This window comes from Acanthochromis polyacanthus, chromosome 18 (assembly GCF_021347895.1).
Source record: "Acanthochromis polyacanthus isolate Apoly-LR-REF ecotype Palm Island chromosome 18, KAUST_Apoly_ChrSc, whole genome shotgun sequence".
NCBI lineage: Eukaryota > Metazoa > Chordata > Actinopteri > Pomacentridae > Acanthochromis > Acanthochromis polyacanthus.
The window spans coordinates 23209406-23229350 of record NC_067130.1 but is presented as its reverse complement, the minus strand read 5'-3'; the positions used below and the strand labels follow the sequence as shown (position 1 = coordinate 23229350).

General features: G+C 39.8%; 1 protein-coding gene across 8 annotated transcripts in view; it reads right to left on the bottom strand.

The window, feature by feature from the left end:
* sptan1 (spectrin alpha, non-erythrocytic 1) overlaps positions 1 to 19945 on the bottom strand; it is an 80534-nt gene that overhangs the window by 27550 nt on the left and 33039 nt on the right. For 4 of the 8 annotated variants that reach the window (XM_022217959.2, XM_022217960.2, XM_051938235.1 and 1 more), the window contains 16 exons: positions 19666 to 19821; positions 19343 to 19547; positions 18904 to 19085; positions 18563 to 18806; positions 18309 to 18431; positions 17968 to 18185; positions 17630 to 17722; positions 17311 to 17445; positions 16856 to 17004; positions 16565 to 16621; positions 14713 to 14911; positions 13982 to 14086; positions 5410 to 5442; positions 5275 to 5310; positions 4678 to 4725; positions 3907 to 3998 (listed from right to left, as the gene is read on the bottom strand). In XM_022217959.2, coding sequence (XP_022073651.1) covers positions 3907 to 3998; positions 4678 to 4725; positions 5275 to 5310; positions 5410 to 5442; positions 13982 to 14086; positions 14713 to 14911; positions 16565 to 16621; positions 16856 to 17004; positions 17311 to 17445; positions 17630 to 17722; positions 17968 to 18185; positions 18309 to 18431; positions 18563 to 18806; positions 18904 to 19085; positions 19343 to 19547; positions 19666 to 19821 — 2075 coding nt within the window. The remainder of the gene's footprint in view (positions 1 to 3906; positions 3999 to 4677; positions 4726 to 5274; positions 5311 to 5409; positions 5443 to 13981; positions 14087 to 14712; positions 14912 to 16564; positions 16622 to 16855; positions 17005 to 17310; positions 17446 to 17629; positions 17723 to 17967; positions 18186 to 18308; positions 18432 to 18562; positions 18807 to 18903; positions 19086 to 19342; positions 19548 to 19665; positions 19822 to 19945) is intronic. The other 4 variants (XM_022217963.2, XM_022217961.2, XM_022217964.2 and 1 more) reach the window with 4 other exon arrangements.

Genomic DNA, 19945 nt, shown 5'->3' with positions numbered 1-19945 from the left:
GTCTGATAAACACAGCGGCTGGGCCACAAACTTTCTCTATTATTTCGAAAAAACTTCAGGGAAAAGCATTTCTAAAGCATTTGAGGCGAGAAATAATCTGTGCAGCAGCTGAACCTGTCCTGGTTTTAGTTCACCGACGGCTAGTTTAGATGTTTAAGGACAGTAGAAGTCGAGTCTACTTTATAAAAATGAGCTGCAGGTAAACACACCGGATCACAGCTGGAAACGCACCAACCGGCCACATGCGATGTGTCGCATCTAGTGGACATGCACCTTAAGTCACTGCATTAGCCTACATTTGTTCCGTTTTAAAGTGAGGAAACGTAATATCAGTCTCTCTGGTAGCTTGTCTGATGCTAGGGTTGGCTTATTAACTGATTAATGACTGAGATGGGGCGTGTGTGACTGTGAGAGATAAGTTTTATTTCACTTTTATCAGCTAAAGCATGGCTTGAATATGCATTACAAATAAACGTAACTTTCACACTATAGTGGTAATAATTTGAAGATTAAGCCTCAAGTTTTAATTTTCTGACAACATCTGAGTGAAGACACTGGTCTGTGCTGGAGTGAGGCAGGATGAATTACATTAACAGGCTTTATGATGAGAAAGACGACATGTCCACCACAGCAAGCAGCTGTCTGACTGAAAGCATCCTCAACATGACCGTCACTGACATGAGGCCTCTGATGGTTGAAGACGAAGGCTTCAACCATATCTGTTCTGTCATTCCAAATCTTCCATTTCTAAATAAAGAGGCAGAAATTAAAAATGTTTTTTTTATCCGATTCATCGATTAATCGAAAAAATAATCGGCCGATTAATCGATTATTAAAATAATCGTTAGTTGCAGCCCTATTGGATACTATAGTAAGGTAGCTTCATAGAACAGGGTTGTATCATTCATGATATCCAACAACTGCAACAGCAACAAGGGCCTCTGTCAACTCTATAAACCCAAAAACCATCAGCTGGCTTTAAAATAAGTAAAAATCCCCAAAATGGATCATCAATCAGAGCCAAAACTATAAAAAGAGAAAGAATCTGCAGATTTTTAACTTTCCAACGTCTGTGAACGACTCACTGGTTTATGTACCTTCAAGTATGGAAAAGCTGATCTTTCATTAAAATCACTTTATTCTACACATCTCATTTCAAAATCTGCCAAAACCCCCACTTGCATTAGATTCTGTAAAAATCTAAAAATTGTCTGCTCCTCAGATAACTTAGACAACATGACTGACTCAGCTGCAACAGGCTTTTCGGGTGAACTGTAGGCTATGTTTCAATAGAGCAGAAAGAAGATAAGTATGGACACAAAATTAGCATAAAATCTGTAATCAACATGTACAACATTTGTGCGCGTGTCAATAAGAGTTATCCACACTGAAAAAAAAATGGTGGCTCTATGAATTATAGATAATTTACTAGATACAGTCTTGATTTGTTTCCCTTATTGTCTCCTATATGCTTTGTGGAAACACAGCCTGCAGTTCAGCCCAGAAGATCTGGAATTGTTGGAACATGACTGAGGGAGAGAGCTGATAAGCACTGACTGAAGAATAGATAAGCAGTTCGTGGACAATCGGAAGGTTAAGAGTCCAACAATTGCTTTGGTTTTTATCCGCTGGATCGATATCGAGTTCGATCCAGGCCAAAATGACTGGATCGAGCATCAGAGTTTTATATTAGAACTCGTTCGATCCGATCCATAAGCCCAATCTGTCTCATATATCCTCATTTTCACTTTTTACGACATGCCGTAACACAGACGAGCTGTTGCCATGTTCTCGTGTTTTCGTCACGTGCGCAGAGAGTGAACAGAAGCTCTGCATGCCTGGAGAGCTGTGGTCATCTCTTCCGTGTGGAATCATTATATGCGAACGGAGGAGAAAAGTAAAATAGCTCAGTGCAACGTTTGAAAAAAATGAGTGTCTCAAGGGGTGGCAGCAAAACCGGACATTTTAACACAACGAACTTAATACACATCTGCAGAAGCATCATGGAAAGCAGTACGGAGACTTTTTACAGGCGAGTGCAAAACAAAAAGTGACCCGCGGCAACTATCGTTGCAGGAAGCACTACAGAAGAGTACAAAACTCGCTCCAATGCCAAAATATAACAGAGAAAATTGTCGAGTTCATTTTTCTGGATGACCAACCACCTTGTGTGGTGGAAAATGTAGATTGTTGTTGTATTTGCGCATTACGTTTCACTCTGTGGCCACTTGACGGCTTTTCTGTTGTACGTTTACTGTTTTTTTGTTGTTCTTTTCTACTGTTTTTTGGGGTAAATGTGATTAAGTAGCGAACTGTGGACATGCTTTCATGTTAAATATGATTGGGTGACAGGTCTCTTCTCATCCGCACGTCCACCCACCGGTGTCTAAATGGCATCAGGGGAGATCCTACGCTGCTCTCAGCTTCACGCGCATGAGAACGTTAGGACAAGCCAAGGTTTAATCGCCAGATATTATTTATATTCCATCAGTATTGTACACGCGTCAATAAAATAATTGTTCACTGTGTTTTACATACAGTACAACATCAGCGGCTGCATGCAAAAGAAGAAAGACACTAGATGGCACTGTCACTGTTTACCCTTGTTTTTCTGTTTTTGTTTTGGTGCAGCAAATCAGGTGTATAGCCTAGATTTTTATTGTTTTGATTGTGTGTCTTGAGAGGCCATGTGCAACTTACTGAGTACTACCTACATTGTTCTAGTGGAGATGCTATTATTTTATGTTAATTCATAAATTATTTATTGCAGCCTTGCAATGCCATTGAGGTGTAATGTGACTTTTCTGTTTATACACTGGGATTATTTAGTTTAATTTAAATATGTGCATCAAGTTGCAGTTTTATTTCAAACATTTGAATGGTGCAGCTGGGTCTGTTGTGTTTGCAAACGCTGTTAACCCTTTAAGCTGCAGTCAATTCCAGCCATTTTCAGTACAAAAAAAAAAAAAAATCACTAATATTCTATTTGTAAATAAAAATATGACGAGAAATACAGGGAATATTGGACACGCATCGCGAGGTGCATTTCCTCGAAAACGACCGATTCATGGATTATATACCAACTTCAAGACATGTTCTGGACAAAATATTTTACTGGCTTGTTTCGTCTGGATGTCCAAGGTTGGATTATGGCCGTTTTTTGGGGAATATTTTCATCTGTGTGTAATAATGAACCCGGAAATGTGAGTCGCGCTGTGTGCGTTGAAGCCCTGTATAGAGAACGGATATTCGTTGTTTGTCGAACAAATGTGTTTATATTACCAGCCATGGTAATCACATGTGAAAGTGGTTTATACCGGCGGATTCATGAGAATCTAAGCTTTCCATCGGCGTATAGTGTTTGTATTATCGCGTTTGCAGTTTCAGACATTTAGCAAATTGCTTACGCAGATCTCAAAGTGTACCGCGGGCGGGACACTGAAGCGCAACGGGTTAAAAGCGATGTGAGCTTTAAGTTTTAATAAAGCCACAGCAGTTACACATAACTTGTTGTCACATGTTTTCCTTCTTTCTCTAGGGGAGCAGAACAGTTGTTGTACAATGAATGTGGTGTTTTTAGATGTCAGTGTCAAGCAAATTACATCCATGTATTCTTAATAACTTTTAGAATGACAAAAAGAATCATATTGGTATCGGATCGGTATCGGCCAATCCTGAAGGCTGCAGTATCGATATCGGATGTGAAAAAGTGGTATCGAGCCATCCCTCGTTTTTATAGTTTCTGAATCAGATAAATGAAGTAATTTTCACCATTTTTTTGAAAATAATATGTCTTTCAAACCTGCCAACAGGTTTTGGGGTTCAGAAGGTTTAGCGCAAATTGGAGCATCCAAAATCCAGTGGGTGATGTCACAGATTTCACTTCCTACAGTCTTTGATTCTTACCTGTGGAACCGCTGAACCTCATGGGCGCTGCCCAGCATGTTGCTCCTGTCTTCAGCTAACTGCTGCAGGGAACGCCAGCGATTGTTTAGCTCCTGGACAGAAGACAATCAACATTAAACACTAGGCACTCTACTTACAGTCTACTCAGTTATTCTGGAGATTGTTTTCACTTTAGTGGACTTACAGTATAGCATGTGAACTAAACACACCCTCTGTGAAAGAGGGACTGATCACATATTTACTATAATCATACAACACTGCCAAATAAACTTGTAGTTTCTGTTATGGTGAGTTGAGGAATGCTAAATTAAACATTTCACTCAAGCAAAACCATGCAAATACAATATTTGCAAGATGTGTACACATTTGAATAATGTATTTGACAGATACATACACAGTGAGACAAACAAAAGCATGTGGATAGTTGAAGTGAGATGCACAAAACTGGATGCATGGTAATATTACATAAAAAGAGGACAAAAAATGACAATGAAAAAGTCATAATCTACATAAGGATGCTGAAGACATGTAGTATGAGCAATTACTCATACTACAGCAAACAGGATGGATCATGACATGATAAACATATGCTATGGGAAACAGGGTGGAGACAAACAGAAGTGAACACTGCGAACACTAAAAGTCGGGTTTCAGAGGACAGGAACACAGAACACGTGACACCATTATGATGTAGTTAGTTATCTGATCACGATGCAGGACACAAGGACGGAATGACTCAAAATGAGGCTGGGGTAGACTAATTAATCTTACCTTGATAGTATTAAAGTTAGCCGTTGTTTGAACAGCCAAGCGTACATTCTATAGACAAAGGTGAACGAAACATGGCAGAAAGGAGGACAAAAACAGAAAAAACACCACACCAGTCAAGAGTGTTATGGAAACTCCGTCTTGAACTTGTCTCAAGACTGTACAACAGTCAGGACATTGTAAGCCCCGCAACCATGATAAAACCAGCCAGTGAGCCCCAAACACTAATTATCATGAATGAAACAAAGTTTTTGCAAACGATTGAGACATCTTGAGACAGGAAATTAAAAACTCAAGGGATCTTAAGAAGACTTAAGATTTCCCAGGTTTGCTGGTTGCCTCATTAATGTCTAATCATATTCCACCAGGACATGGGACATTACGTCCCATGCCAGTAAAATGTATTGTTGGGCATGATTGCAGTGAAGTGGCACACCAGTACCAAACATCAACTCCAAGCCAAACAGTCATGCACAGTTACAGTATCAGATCAAGATTGACAGGCTGTCAAATCTTTGCAGTTGATGCATTTTCTCTAAAAATACATAAACAAGTGAATGTTAGAGTTTATTTTCAAGAGACACGTTAGATGAAGCTTACCTTCCATGGAGATGCAGTCTTGGAATCAGCTTCATCCTGTTTAAAAAAAAAAAAGTATAAACACACATTTTATTGTTGGGATGTCAAAATGGTTGTGAAGTATTAGCTCATGTAAATTACTTAAATAATTTGAACCTTGCCAGGAGCAGCACCAAGCATCTCTTGTTGCTGCAAATGGGATATAAAAAAAATCTGCTTAATGATAGCGAATACATAGAGGATGGCTCATTTACAATACCATTCAAAAGATAGGTGTCATTCAGGCAATTTGTTTTCCATGAAAATTCACACTTTTATTGAAGTGCTAACATAATTGCACAGGGCTTTGTAATAATCAATTGATCCTTCACTAAGCCCCGCCCCCTTGGTTACTGTTGCTACCATAGACTGTATAGAAAGATGGACGTAGCATCTGGCTCCAAAAATGAAGCCCACCCGGAAACGTCAAAAACTTGCAATATCACGCCGTCTGCTAGGGTTGGCTCCAAAAAGCTTTTGCTCCATAGACCTCAATTCATCACCGGAAAAAATACAATTTGATAGACTGATTTTCTACAGCTCAGGATTTTTTTCCTGTTAGTTTTCATGGTCAAAATGAGAGATCAGGTGGCCGATCTTAAAATAAATCAATACTGAATTTTAAATAAATCGTTAAAGTTGGCGGACCCAGGGGGCGTGGCTGTACTTGATAGACAGCAACAGAAGCCTCTGCGGTAAAATGTGGGCGGGATAAGAGAGTCTTCAGCTCTCAGTCTGGCCCGCCCATAGACTGGTCCTGCCCCTAGTTGCTCTCCGGTCCAGCCTGTTTGATGATGCTTTTTACGTCACTGGCTCCAAAAAATCCAAAATGGCGACCAGGAAGTAGCAAAATCCAGGCTTCATTTTCTCGGCGTTGAAACCAACGGGTGACGTCACGGTTAGTTCACACCTGGTTGCTATGCCTGTCAAGCTTTCTCTCCTAGCATGAAATATGGAGTTTTTAGCGGTACCGGTGAGTGATATTTCTCAGGAGATATGTGCAAATTTCTGGACATATTCTACAGCGATATCAGAGAGAAGCAGACAGAAGGGTCTCCAATATGCTTTTGAGAACTACATTCACCAGATTATATGTTTTTCCATTTAGGTTTTTATTGGAGGATATGAGACATTAACAAAGCTTATTTGATATTCTTACAGTTACAGAGTTGTTACAATATAAGCAATAAAAAAACAGAAAAAAGAAGCAGGTGTGATTATACAACTTCTTCTGTCTCTACCCCCTTATTTTTATGTATATATATTTTGATCATGAACCAGAGAACAAATGAAATTCCAGAGAGTTACATTATATTGTCTCAAGTTGAAGGAACCTTCTCTATATAATCTCAGGCATGTACTGTTTTGCATATTTCTCCCATTTTTCCCAATGTGCATGAACGAAGTCCATCTTTAAATTGACTGCAGAGGTGGTCTGTTCCATTTTGTAAATGTCAGTCATTATTCGGGCCCAGTCCTGGATCGTTGGGAGTCTCTGTTCCGTCCATTTCTTTGTTATGGCCTTTTTTCCTGCTGCTAGTGATATATTCCAAAGATATCCATCAATCCTTTGTATTGTTTTAGTTTTACAACCTAAAAACATAGTTTTAAAGTTGAAAGGTATAGTCATTTGAAAAATATGTTTTAAAGCACTGTTAATTTCCAATCAATATTTTTGTAGAATCTGACAGTCCTAAAACACATGGTAATGATGCGCTCTCCGGTAACCACATTTTCTCCAACACTGACTGTTTTCTTGTGAGAAATGTGCACTTTGACATGGTGTTATAAAGTGGCGAGTTACACTTTTCCAACAGAATTCTTTCCAAATGTGAGAACTTGAGCTTTTCCATTGCATTACACATATATTTTCCCACTCATCTTCTGTTATAACTAGGTTGGCTTCCTTTTCCCATCTTCCCTTAATATAATTGGTTCAGGGGCTGTTGAGATTATTAATAGCTTTGTACAGTTGGGAAAGTATTGCTCTTGTAAGTTCTGATTTACATGCTTTTATAAAAAGGTCAATTAGTGGATTATATTTAATGTTTTCCTTGATTTCTTTAACCCTTTGCGCTTCAGTGTACCGCCGGCGGTACACTTACTAATTTGCATAGGAATTTCAAGAATGTCCGACGGCTGCAAACGCGATTATACAAACACTATACGCCGATGGAAAGCTTAGATTCTCATGAATCCGCCGGTATAAACCACTTTCAGATGCGATTACCACAGCGGGTGAGAAAAACACATTTGTCCGACAAAAACGAATATTCATCCATCCGTTCTCTATACACGGCTTCAACGCACACAGCGCGACTCACATTTCCGGGTTCATTATTACACACAGAAAAAAAGATTCCACAAAAAACGGCCATAATCCAACCTTTTACATCCAGACAACACAAGCCAGTAAACTATTTTGTCCAAAACATGTCCTGAAGTCAGTATAAAATCCACGAATCGGTCGTTTTCAAGGAAATGCACCTCGCGATGCGCGTCCAATATTCCCCGTATTTTTCGTAATTTTTTTTATTTAAAAATAGAATATTAGCGATTTTTTGTACTGAAAACGGCTGGAATTGACTGCAGCTTAAAGGGTAAACGTAATAGTTCCTAATTTGTAAGTACCTATAAAAATCTTCTTTCTCTAAGTGGAATTTATTCTGTAGTATATAAAAACTTTCTAATTGATTGTCCTTTACAATCTGAAAGAAGACTTTAATGCCTTTTGTGATCCAGGTCTTAAATCTGGAGTCATAACTGTTTGGGATAAAATTTTGATCATATGCGAGCCAACTGAGCATTTTTAACTCCTTGTCTAGTTTACACGTTTTAATTAATTCTTTCCAAATTGTAAATGCAGATTTTATCCATGGATTCCCCAAATTATCAGAGGATTCAAGTTGTTTATAGTCTGCTATCATTGCTTGTAGGGGGATGTCAGTAGTCCCTTTATATTCTATATCCTTCAATTTAGCTTCATATTTTGGATCACACCAGTAAAGCAATGTTCGAACTTGAGCTGAAATAAAGTAGTTTTTTAGACAGGGGAGACCCCAAACTCCTTTCTCTTTTGGCAGTTGTAAGGTCTTAAAACGAATGCGAGGTCTCCTACCTTGCCATATATACCTAGAAAGAGTCTTATCCCATTCTACAAATAGATAATTTGGTATGGAAATTGGCAAGGTTTGGAATAAGCAGAGATACCTTGGGAGAACATTCATCTTTATGGTTTCAATTCTTGCTGTCATGCTAAGGTAAGGGATGAGATTCCACTTTTCAAGATCTTTCTTCACATTTGAATAAAGGGGGCTGTAATTTTCTTCAAAAATCTTTGATAGGTCTTTATGGAGGATTACACCTAAATATTTGAGAGAATCTGATTGCCATTTGAAGGGATAGTTCTTTTTGAATTTTTCAGGAGGATTCCAATAAGAGAGAATTTCTGTTTTTTCAATATTTAGTTTATAACCAGACATTGTGCCGACATCTTGTAAAAAGTGCATCAGTTCCGGTACAGAGGTTTCAGGTTTGTTTGAAAACAATATTATATCATCTGCATGGCAGGCTATTTTATGTTCCTCTTTGTTAATTGTTATACCACTTATTGTTTTTGTTTGTCTAATATGTTGAGCTAAGGGTTCTAAATACAAACTGAAGAGGAGGGGAGACCAGGCACAGCCCTGCTTTACCCCTGCCTTACCCCTCTTTCTAATGTTAGTGGGTCTGTCAGATACCCATTTATTCTTATTCTTGATATGGGATTGTCATAAAGGGCCTTAATATTGTTTATTATTAAGTCACTTAGTTGAAATTTTTTTTAACACTTTAAACAAGTAAAACCAGTTGACCGAATCAAATGCCTTTTCAGCATCTAAACTAATAATCATTGCCTTTTCTTTATATTTTTGAATATGACTCATTATATGCAAAGTACATCTAATGTTATCTTGAGTTTGTCTTTTACTAATAAATCCTGTTTGGTCATTATTTATCAGATTGGGGAGGATATTTTCTGTTCTTTTAGACATAATTGAAGTATAAATACGGTAGTCTACATTGAGTATTGAGATGGGCCTATATGATCCACATTCAAGTCTATCTTTTCTTTCTTTAGGTATTAAAGATATGATCGCTTCTCTCCAGCTTGGGGGAGTTTGAGTTTTTTTCAGTGCCCAGTTACAAGTTGTTAAGAGTATAGGGGAAAGTACCTCTCTAAAGGCCTTGTACCACTCCGAAGTAAACCCGTCGCTTCCCGGTGATTTGTTGTTTTTTAGCCTCTTGATTGCATTTTTTATTTCTGTTATGGTTATTTCAGCTCCTAATTTGTTATTTTGCTCCTTAATTATTACTGGAAGTTTTAATGTATCTAGAAAAGAGTTAATTTCATCTTCTTTATCTTCTGTTGTTTTAGAGAATAATTTTCTATAGAAAGATTCAAAAAACTGAATGTATTTTGTCTTGTTTAGTAACAACTGTATTATTTTGATTGTCTTGAATTTTGAGAATTACTCTGCTTGTTGCTTTTTAAGCTTCCAAGCTAATAATTTAGTAAATTTGGAACCATTCTCATAACATCTTTGTTTTGTATAGAGCATTTTTTTCATTACTTCTTGTGAGGTCAAGTCATTAATCTATTTTCTTATTCTCTTGATTTCTTGTAAAGTCTGTGCATTTTTATTCTGAGAATGTTGGTTTTCTAATAGTTTTAAATTATCTTGCAATTCTTGAATTTTTTTTGTCTTTGTTTCTTTTTTGCAGAAGCTACGGCAATTATTTTTCCCCTTAGAACTGCCTCAGCTGCATCCCAAAGGATCGGTGGAGATGTTTCTCTGTTATCGTTTTCTTTAATATAGCTCAAAACATCATCCGATATTCTCTTTTTAAATTGCGGGTCATTAAGGAGGGTTGCATTAAATCTCCATAATGCATTTCTTTGTTTTTCACCCAATTCTATTTCCATATATACAGGAGCATGATCACTGAGGTCCATTGTACCTATATCCACCTTGGCAACTTTTGACCTGTCCTTATTAAAGATAAAAAAATAATTATCCTAGTATATACCAAATGGGCTTTAGAGAAGTAGGTATATTGCCTGGTATTTGGATACATTTCCCTCCAAATGTCTATTAAACCTATATTGTTTATTAGTTTGCGAAATTTAATATTTATTGATTTATTATGACTTTTCTGGTTTGAGGTATCAAGATTGGGGTGCAGGTGGAGATTGAAATCCCTGCCACAGATGAGGGTTCCCTTAGAGTGGTTTACAATCAAATTCACAATATTAATAAGAAGCGAAGTGTCGCTTCCTGGTGGGGCGTACACACTGAGAAACGTGTACATATTTCCATTAATAGTGCCTTTAACCAGTATAAAACATCCTTTATCTTTGTGGTCATACCTCTGTTCAAAATAATGTCTACTTTTTCCCCTTCTCATTTTTGTTAGTATCTTTGTTCGTTTTATTGGACTTAGTATGCCGTTCACATTAAACGATGCTACCTTTAACTTTTCAGATAACATTTACTTGCACGCAACTGCAAAATCAACTCTCTGGTCAAACAAAATACAACATTAGAACAATAACAACATAGATTGAGAACCTTTACTGTAAACCTTTGGGTTCCACTGTAAAAGGTATGTGAATATTCCTTTACCTGACCAATGATGTGGCCAAAATTAGGAGGGATGTCCTGTTTAGTTTGTGTCAAAAAAAAGGGCCCTCCAAGACAGCCTAGCGCGATGAATGTCCATATAAAAGTTGTCTTTTGCCCTCCGCACAGATATGTTATCACAGGAAAGCAGAGAGAGAAGAAACACACAATGTAACTATCTTCATTGTGGAGGCTGCCTTCTGAAAACCTGAAGCTTGGAGATGCTGTCAGTTGGTCCTGCGGATGTCTCTGGGGGAGCGGATCGACTCTTTTCTACGACGTGCCACGGGTCGGTATCCAGATCTTGTCGGGCAGGCACCAGGCATACCGGGAAGCCTCGATCACGCATGTCCTTGGTGGCATCATGCGCTGTCTGGTACAGACGTGCGTTGTCCTCGTAAAAAACCCGAAGCTTGGACGGGTATGGGGTCTGAAAACGGATCTTTTTCTCTTTTAACAACCTTTTCGCCTTGTTGTATTCCTTGTGGCAGGTCAGAATAGCAGTCGGGTTGTCGTGATCGAAGTAGATCCTCTGGTTATTCACGTAGATTTCCTTCTTTTCCCATGCCGTTCTCAAAATTTCTTCCTTGGTTTGGTATTTTAGAAACTGAGCCACAATGGTAGCCTAGCCACGCTACACAACCCACGGCAACAAATTTAATTCTCTGCCAGGGTGGGTCTAGTTACCCTCCATAAGGCTCGAGGTTGGATGCTCCTAAAATTGACCGGATGAATCACCATGAAGTGTAGAGTCAGAAGGCGGGCGTAACTAAGTGACGACAGAGGCGCGACGATTCTGACAGAAACAACCGGCGCACAATAAACCGTTATCTTTCGATTCGGCTTTGGCCACAGCCCTTAAAGATTTGAAGCTAAAATTCAACTTGAAAGATAAACAAAGGATGGCACTGAAGTGTTTCATTGAGAAGAAAGACGTATTTGGACTTATGCCGAGAGGATACGGCAAATCCTTAATATACCAGTTGGATCCACTGGTTGGGAAGCTAATGGGACTTAGCCACAATCCAGCACTCTAGGAACTACGTCAGCCTATTCGTTGCGCTGATTGGTTGTATACCTACCCAATTTCTGCAGAGTGATTTGAAAGACAACCTTTTAGCCTGCCTCCCTCCCTGTCGAGCGTTCCTAGACCCTTGTGTCTTAAGAGCTGGGTCTAGCGCGGCTAGGCTACCACAATGGACCTGGGCTTTTGTCCGCTTGCCGGCTTCGGCGCTAACGCACGATGCGCTCTCTCAATGTTGAGTTCAAGGGAGTCAGGGATTTTTAGTTTTTCTTTGAGGAGCTTTTCTATGAAAATAATCATTGATGCGCCTTGTTCTTCATTTTCCGGTACATTAAAGATCCGCAAATTTTTCCTCCGCCCTCTTGCTTCTTGGTCGATAAGCTTTTGTTCGTTTTCAGTCTGAGCTTTTAGCATATTTCTCATGACTAGCTCCATCTTCTCTAGCTTAGCTTCCGCTGCCCCTATGCGATCTTCCGCTTCTCCAAGTCTTCGGTTTGCATTGTTAATACCTCTCTGATGACATCCAGATGCTCTTTGTTTTCGTGTCTGAATTCCTGTATTTCTTGGAGAATCATTTCCAAATTAACATTGGATTTGTCAGTGCCTTTTGATTTTCCCGCACCATCTTTAGCGTTAGCATAGCTGCCAGTGGCTTGTGGCTCGTCTTCGGTGTCGAGCACATCAGCGGCAATTCTTTTACTTCTCTCTCGTGTTTCCATCATCTTACCCCGTTCGTGATGTGTAGTCAAGTCGTTCCTAGATATTTCTATACCTTATAGGGTATTTATAAAATCTAACAGGAGGAGCGCGATTCTTAAGCTGCCATCAGGCTCGAGACCGGAACCGGAACCCACATTCACCAAATTAAATGTTGGCGGAGTGCAAATGAACAGGACGTTAAAATAGAGGGAAAAGCGCACAGATCTCAGTGTAAGCGCCAAACACCCCATGTATTGTCACTTCACGTCAAAAATAATCATATACAAGAACAACAATGTTCTTGTACAGCAGGGTAAGCAGATATGTATTATATACATTTAAATTAATGTTATGTCAACTGTCATTATGTGTCTGCCCATTTCTTGCTAAGCTAAATTTGTGTTTGTTTACAGCGTGCCAGGATATTGCTCACATATAGTGGGGCTAATCTATACACTTGATCTCATTAAGGCACAGCAAAGCCCAGCAATATCTTGCACAAGTTTGCCACAACAGTGGCACAAACCAAGGGGTTACAACATTAAAGCAGTACCGATCTCATCTGTTGTCGCCAAAGCCAGACATGAGCGTAGGCGGAGACCCGTAGATTGCTGCTACAAAGGAAGCAGGTAGGATCATATTTAGGAAGATGAGGTACTGTACAAAGAGCTCTATGTTGCATACTTTTGCCCTTCTGCTCCATGGGAGGTTTCTGTCCTTCCACTGAGACGTCTTTCTTTGCTAATGTTATCTGACCTAACACACAGAGCTACGGTTAGGTAATGTTAGCTAGCAACTTACCTTAGAACAGATGTAGGTGTTCTTATTAATTTTGGAGGGATTCAGCTGATTATGCGGTCTCCCACACTGCACCTTTCTTCTTGTGTCTTGGCTTGGGGAATGCAAAAAAAATCAATACCACCCTCCAAGCTTTGCAGATAACGAGTGTCGGACTTGCAAGTACTTTACACACACCACTTCGGCATATTGTCTTCTGCTGAAAGCTTGACAGACCTCTCGTGCCTAGTTACAGTTGCTAAGGTAGGATTGGACAGTAGCCATTTGTGGGAGGGGCTTAGCGAAGGGTCAATTAGCCTTTCAACACAATTAGAATCAGCTGTTTCCAGTTAGAATAGTCAATTACCACATTAAAAATGTCTAGACTGGATTTCTGATTCATTTAATGTTCTCTTCATTGAAAAGAAATGCTTTTCTTTCAAAAATAAGGACATTTCTAAGTGACCCCAAACGTTTGAATGGTAGAGTAAGTGATCTAACAATTGATCCAGTGAGGGAAGCTTACCTGAGCCTGAACCATGGGGGCCTCCTCTGCCATGAGTCCTTCAGACTCCAGCTCAGAGGCCACTTTGTTGATGTCCCTCAAACGAGATTCATTGGCCTTCAGGTCCTGGACAGTGCAAAAGAACAACGACAGATGCTTTCTGTCAGTCCTGACCATGATCAAATAACATGCAAGAACAATCTCGACAAAGAGTGGAAATACTGAAAAAATTATGGCTTGATTAAAAAATGTAAAAAAAAAATTCCAACTTTTTTTGAAGACAAACCAGAGGAGCCTCAGAATAAAGTTAAATGCCATCTTAGATGAAACAATCAACGAAAAATTACTTTTAGTTTAGTGTGTATCATCCCCCGACTGTTACATACAACAGTTAATTTCAACAGCAGGCAAGAGAAACTATTTCAGCACTTTGTCAAAGCAAAAGCAAGAACAGCTTTTGGAAAAGACCAGCAGGATCCACCAGGAAAAGGCAGCAAATCCCAAGCTGAAATCTAACAATCTTGTTACATGTATAAAATAAATTGCTAGTATAGAGTGAAACTATCTTATCCTGAAATATGACTTCAGCATGAACTTGATAGTACTCATTCGTTTTTGTGTGACAGTTCAACATTTACATTTCATAGACTGCAATGTACTGCAAGTAGGTCAGACAATCAAGATGTCAAAGCCATGAACATACTCAATCCTTTTTGTTTACTTTAAAGGAAAAAAAAACAAGTAGACATTACCTTCTGGAAGTCGTCAAACTTCTTCTGCAGTACTTCCACTTGCTCCAGGTCAGAGCCGACCTCCTCATTGGTAAGAGCGTTCTCCTTCTCATTGATCCACTGTTGGAGTTCATTGGCCTCACGGAACAACATGAACTTCTTGCAGCTCTTCTCCAGCATGTCTTTACGTTTCTCTCCCAGCTCTATCAGAGTGCCATACCTTGAAAAAAGGGACAAAAAGAAAAATTACAAAAGAAAACCACTAGATAATCAGTAATGGGACACCAACATGCGGTGTTTTGGGAGCACATGAGAAGGAAGCCTTGAATGGTGTGACTGACATGGAATTCTGATCAGTTGAAAGAAAATTATTTTCATAATGGATTAGCCATTTATTACTGAACAGCTGCAGGTTTATGCAAGTTTGACATAATTTTATATTTGATATCTTCCTTGAACAAGTGCACAAAACACGGACGCTTTATACACAAAATGATTCATCTAAAAATTTTTAAAAATGGTTGGAGACGTCATCCTGATAGCTACAAGTGTTCTAAATATCAAACACCACTAAATGAGAAACATGATAGTAATCTGTCACTATATTCATCAGTTTCTTAGAAAAGACTAAATATGCTGTGCAACATGCGCCCAATAAAATTCTGGAATTGTAACAATTCAGGAGTAGAGGGAGCGTTTCTTCACAGCATTTCAAAATGGCACTTTTCCATGTTATTGAAAACACAAGTCGGGTTAATAATGCTTCTTAAGAGTGTGGGACTAACATACAAATGAATGTTTGTTACATTCAATCCCTTACCGAGCGAGTTCACACAGTGCTCATCAAGCCATTACCGCCTGGTGAATGTCTCTATATTTTGCAGTCGATCAGAGTTTAAAATCTTCAGTTTATGACGACATTCCTGCACTGGTGCACCAGTTGTGATGTATTTTTGCATTACCTAGCGATGAATTGTTTCTCAGAGTTGAAGACAGACACTTTTAGGCAACAATAGCTAGGAGAATGGTAGGAGACCCGAGCAAGTACCTCGGTAAAGTTGTACAAGATTAAAGTCTAACAGTAAGCGATCAACAGTGGGGCATACCTCATGAGCACACAGAGTGTTTGTGTAGTTACTCGCTCTGCCAGAAGAGGGAGACAAACAGTCTGCACTGCAGGTTTAAACTTCAGCATGAACAATATCTGGACCTCAAGTGAACAGAAAAGGCCAAAGTTGAAGTACCTTCTTTGGCCTGATGAGTTAAAATATTTTTTTAATCAATGTATTTATTACTGGAAATAAGCAATCATTAACACTTCTGGTAGAGACAAACATCCCAATTATACACAGACACATTTAGATGTTTCCGTGACAGAAAAATGTTACTGTTGCACTGAAAATCAGATGTGTTTAACTCAATAGTTTCTGCATCTAAGTTTAGTAAATTTAATCTGACATGAGAGTTTTGTCTTCTTTTTTAAGTGGACTGGGGATCCTACTTCCGCATACTGTCTTTATCTATATTCATACTCCCAGCTTTTTTCCTACAACGAATCTCAAATCTTGGACAAAGTGGTGACTTGTACAAAAACGGAATTAAAAAAGCTCATGGCATGGGGAAAAATCTGAGAAAATCATCCTTAGGCAAGCCTGGTTGAGAAGGATGCAAGAGATGCCCATCAAAGGTACTTCTATTCCTGCATTACTGAATAGAAGATGGGGTGAAGGAGACACCCCTCATGTTGTATGCAACATGAGGATTTTTGGGAGGGTTTTAGGGTAGGGAGTGATGTAAAACTGTTAATGGTATTCAATGATATCACAATCACAAGAGCACGTGGAGGGGGAGAGGGGCGCTGGTTCCTACTCACAGCTCTTCCACCTGCTTCATGCGCAAAGACACGCTGCAGGCCTCCTTGGTGACAAGCCTGCACAGTGGCAACGTAAGGCGAATGCACAGCAAAACAAGATTAAGTTGTTAAACAGTGAGGACAGCAGGGAAAAGAGGCCACAACTGAGCAGAGAGTATGATTCCATAAAAAGGTAAGAACATTTAAAGAGCAAGGAAAGTTCAGAGCTAAATTTAGATGGAAAAAGGACAAATACGTTAGTAAAATCCATTCTGGCACAAATATGAAGAGTTTAGGCTGGGAGTTTCTCACTGATTCTCAATCTGGTCTTGGCGGAGTGTAATGCTGCCATGCTCATCCAGCAAGTTTTCCCTGGAAGATGACTGGGTAGGGTCCAGCTTCTTCACATAGGCAGCAGGAACAAAGCCCTGACGATCATTCACCTCCACCTTCCACCAGTCCTGCAGCAGCATAGAGGAAGTAATATGAATATGGCAATGTTGATGAGATATTTTTGATGAAAGCATCAGTTTGCCCGAATGTTTGTTTTGTGCATCTTGTCCTCTGTACTATATAGCTTCATCCTCCCTAATACTACTACTACTACTAATAAAACAAAGTACAAAACAACTTAACCTGCATGGTATTTGCAGAATTGTAGGTTATCTCTGACTCAGTAGTTATTGAGGCTGGTTTCACTCCCAAGTCCCATTTATGGTGCAATAAGGCTAACAGTGCTTAATAGATTCAGCTGTTTATACCTATACCTTGTTAGTGCTGTTGAGCAATGTGAGGATGTCCCCCTTCTTCATGGTAACTTCACGAGGGCTCTTCTCCTGATAGTCATACAGAGCTAGAACCAGCTCCTTTCCCGTCTCATCATCAGTAGGTGCCACTTGTTGCTGTTCAGTTAAACAAACAATCTGTTTCACTGATTTGTCCTCTCTCCTCAAAGTGAAGAGTGTTATACACACACACACACATATATACACTACCGATCAAAAATCTTAACAAAAAAAATCGCAAGACAGTGCATTTTGCACTGGTGGATATTAAGAAGGTTCAAGCTCAAACTTCTTAGCTTACCCTGCAGGACTGGGCCTGCTCCTTTAGAGACTGGATGCTACTGCCATAAGCACTCAGGTCAGACATCAGGGCCTCGTGCTTCTTCAGCAGAGCCTATGGAAGAAAAACAATTCCGCACAACTGCATTTGTCACAAACAGATATGAATGGATACTTTAATGGGTCTTAACTATTAATATAGTCAATAAATACAACATTATGAAAGACTGAACCTGAAATACTGCTAGATCAACAAATTCTGTACTTAATAAAACCGCAAATACATAATGAATTGACTGTTTCTTAGGATATCAGTTTTTCTGTTCTAATATATATGTTCTAATATATATGTTGATGTACCTCAGCAGAGTCCTCGTCTTTGCCATAGTCAGTGCTCCCCACAATGGGCTCCTTCTCCCTCATCCAAGACTCAGCCTCGTTGGCATCAGCAAAATACTGCTGGGCCTGCAGAGAGTCTTCAAGATCCTGTCTCCTCTGGGAGGCCTTTGCCTTCAGCGTGTCCCAGCGTCCATGTAGTTCAGCCAGCTTAGCTTTCACATCTTCACCAGCAAAGTGACCTGGATAACCCATACATGAATTATCAGTAGTTTCTATGTTGCAACAACACTTCACTTGCTTTGAAAAGGTCACAATCATCTCACGGAAGTTACCAGGCAAACCTTGAAATAATAATAAAATACCTTCTTCCACCATTGCCTCTCCTTTCTGGGTGACAGACTTAATGCGAGGCTCATGACCTGTGATCTCAGCCTGCAGAGCCTGATGCTTCTTCAGCAAGTTCTGGACACCTATCAGATCTTTGCCTAAGGAAAACACGAACAGAAACTTTTGGTAAAATGTCATCGTCTGAAATATTTGAAAATGTAAGGCTAAGACATCCAGTTCTGTACTTAATTAAAACAGTAGTTTGTGTTCTAATTGAGCCATGTCTTACCTCTGTTAGTAGAGGCAGCAATGGGCTCTTTCTCACGGATCCAAGTCTCCTCATCCTCAACATCTCTGAACAGCTGCTGGAGCCTGAGAGAGTCGGATAGTTTCTGCTTCCGTGCAGCCATGGGGTCACGCAGAGCTTCATAACGGACCACCAAAGCCTCCTGCTTCTTGCGGATGTTGTCAGCATCAAAGTGACCAGCCTCTTGGAACTGCCGAGCCTGAATCGTTATGCCATCAATCCGATCCTGACAAGGACATTACAGAACATCTGCTATTTCCTCTGGTCTGTACATAGAAAGAGTATCTGTCATGCTCATGTGAGTTATATGGAGTATTGGCTACCTGGTGAGCAGCCACATCGGCCTCCAGCAGTGCATGTTTCTTCTGCAAATTCTGGACACTTGTGAGGTCTTTTCCATAGTCATCAGAAGCCAGGTGGCCCTCAACTTCATACAGCCACAGCTCAATGTCCTCCACATTCCTGTTGAATTGCTGCTGCTGGTTTGCCTCACGGAGCTTAATGCCTAGGGGAAAAAAATCTGAATCAAAGCAATTTAAAACCATTTTCCTGTATCAAACCATTGTAAAGAGGATGCCACAGGGTCTATTACTGGCCCACTGCTATTTATACATATTTGGCATTACTGATCCTAATCTTTGTACGTCTGTCGACATTTACCCTTGCAGAAATGGTTTCATGAACATGTATAACAACTGGATGAAATCAAACCTACACATAGTGCATAAAACGTTGTCATTTTGAAAAACCTCCACACAGTACCTTTGAGCTCAGTGGCCTCCAGCAGTTTCTTCCACTGGGAGCTGACCTCCTCCATGCGGCCAGCCACCTCAGCTGAGGCATAATGCTTTCCATCCAGCAGTTCCTGGCCAGACTTCTGCAGGGCATCAATGCGGCTCTGGTTAGCTGAGAGCTCAGCTTCGAAGGCCTGATGTTTCTGAACTTTGCCCTGCAGGTTGGAGGGGTCCTGTTGTCAACAGAGCAGAGACATAGAATTTGAATGTTGGAAAACAAAAGGAAATACTGGAATGTAGAAACATTTCAAGACTGAGGAGAGGAAGATATCAAACTCTTTGACAACCTACTTTGTAAGCCTCATCAGTGGCAGTCTTCATCTTCTCATTGATCCAGCTCTTCAGCTCATCAGAGTCTCTGAAGAACTGTTGGAGATGGAAAGAGTCCTCCAAGGCAGCACGGCGGGATTGAGCACGCTCATGCAGGGCGTTGCGGCGGCTGAGAAGCTAGAAAATGGGCAAAGGAAGAGTAAATATGTTGCTTTTCTGGGTTGTTTTGAGAAAAACTTAAAACTTCAGCTAGCTGTTTTAGCATTCAGTGCTCATATTCAAGGTAGTTTCAACATTTGAT